Source organism: Myotis brandtii, unplaced genomic scaffold (genome assembly GCF_000412655.1).
Source record: "Myotis brandtii unplaced genomic scaffold, ASM41265v1 scaffold6, whole genome shotgun sequence".
Taxonomy (NCBI): Eukaryota; Metazoa; Chordata; class Mammalia; order Chiroptera; family Vespertilionidae; genus Myotis; species Myotis brandtii.
The window spans coordinates 362,309-362,618 of NW_005370271.1; the positions used below are offsets into that span (position 1 = coordinate 362,309).

Consider the following 310-nt stretch of genomic DNA (forward strand, 5'->3'; position numbering starts at 1 on the left):
CGCCTCCTCCCCGCCCAGCGATGTATTCAGCGCCCTCCGCCTGCACTTGCCTGTAAGTGCTCGCGCCTGGGGCTCCCCATCCAGGGTCGTTTGTCTGGGTGCCCGGGCTCTGTCTGCACGCCCGTCTGACTTTCGGACCGCGTCTCTGTCTGTCCGCGCGCCCCCCTCTGAACACCTCTCCTTCTCTCTCCCGCAGGTGTTTACACTTCCTGCTGCTGTGCTTCCAGGTACAGGTACGTGGGCCCCTGGCTCTGACCTCCTCCCGCCCCTGCTTCGCGGTACACGCCGCGCCCCCTCCCCGCGCCCCACC

The 310-nt window shown here is 68.1% G+C and overlaps 1 protein-coding gene across 2 annotated transcripts in view; it reads left to right on the plus strand.

Moving 5' to 3' along the window:
* The first annotated feature begins 6 nt into the window (after window positions 1-6).
* Window positions 7-310, plus strand: part of FGF18 (fibroblast growth factor 18) — a 41,020-nt gene continuing 40,716 nt past the window's right edge. Inside the window, exons 1-2 of one of the 2 annotated variants that reach the window (XM_005879434.2) lie at window positions 7-52; window positions 197-233. In XM_005879434.2, the coding sequence (XP_005879496.1) occupies window positions 21-52; window positions 197-233 (69 nt within the window). In that variant the 5' untranslated portion in view covers window positions 7-20. The remainder of the gene's footprint in view (window positions 53-196; window positions 234-310) is intronic. The other variant, XM_014550388.1, reaches the window with a different exon arrangement.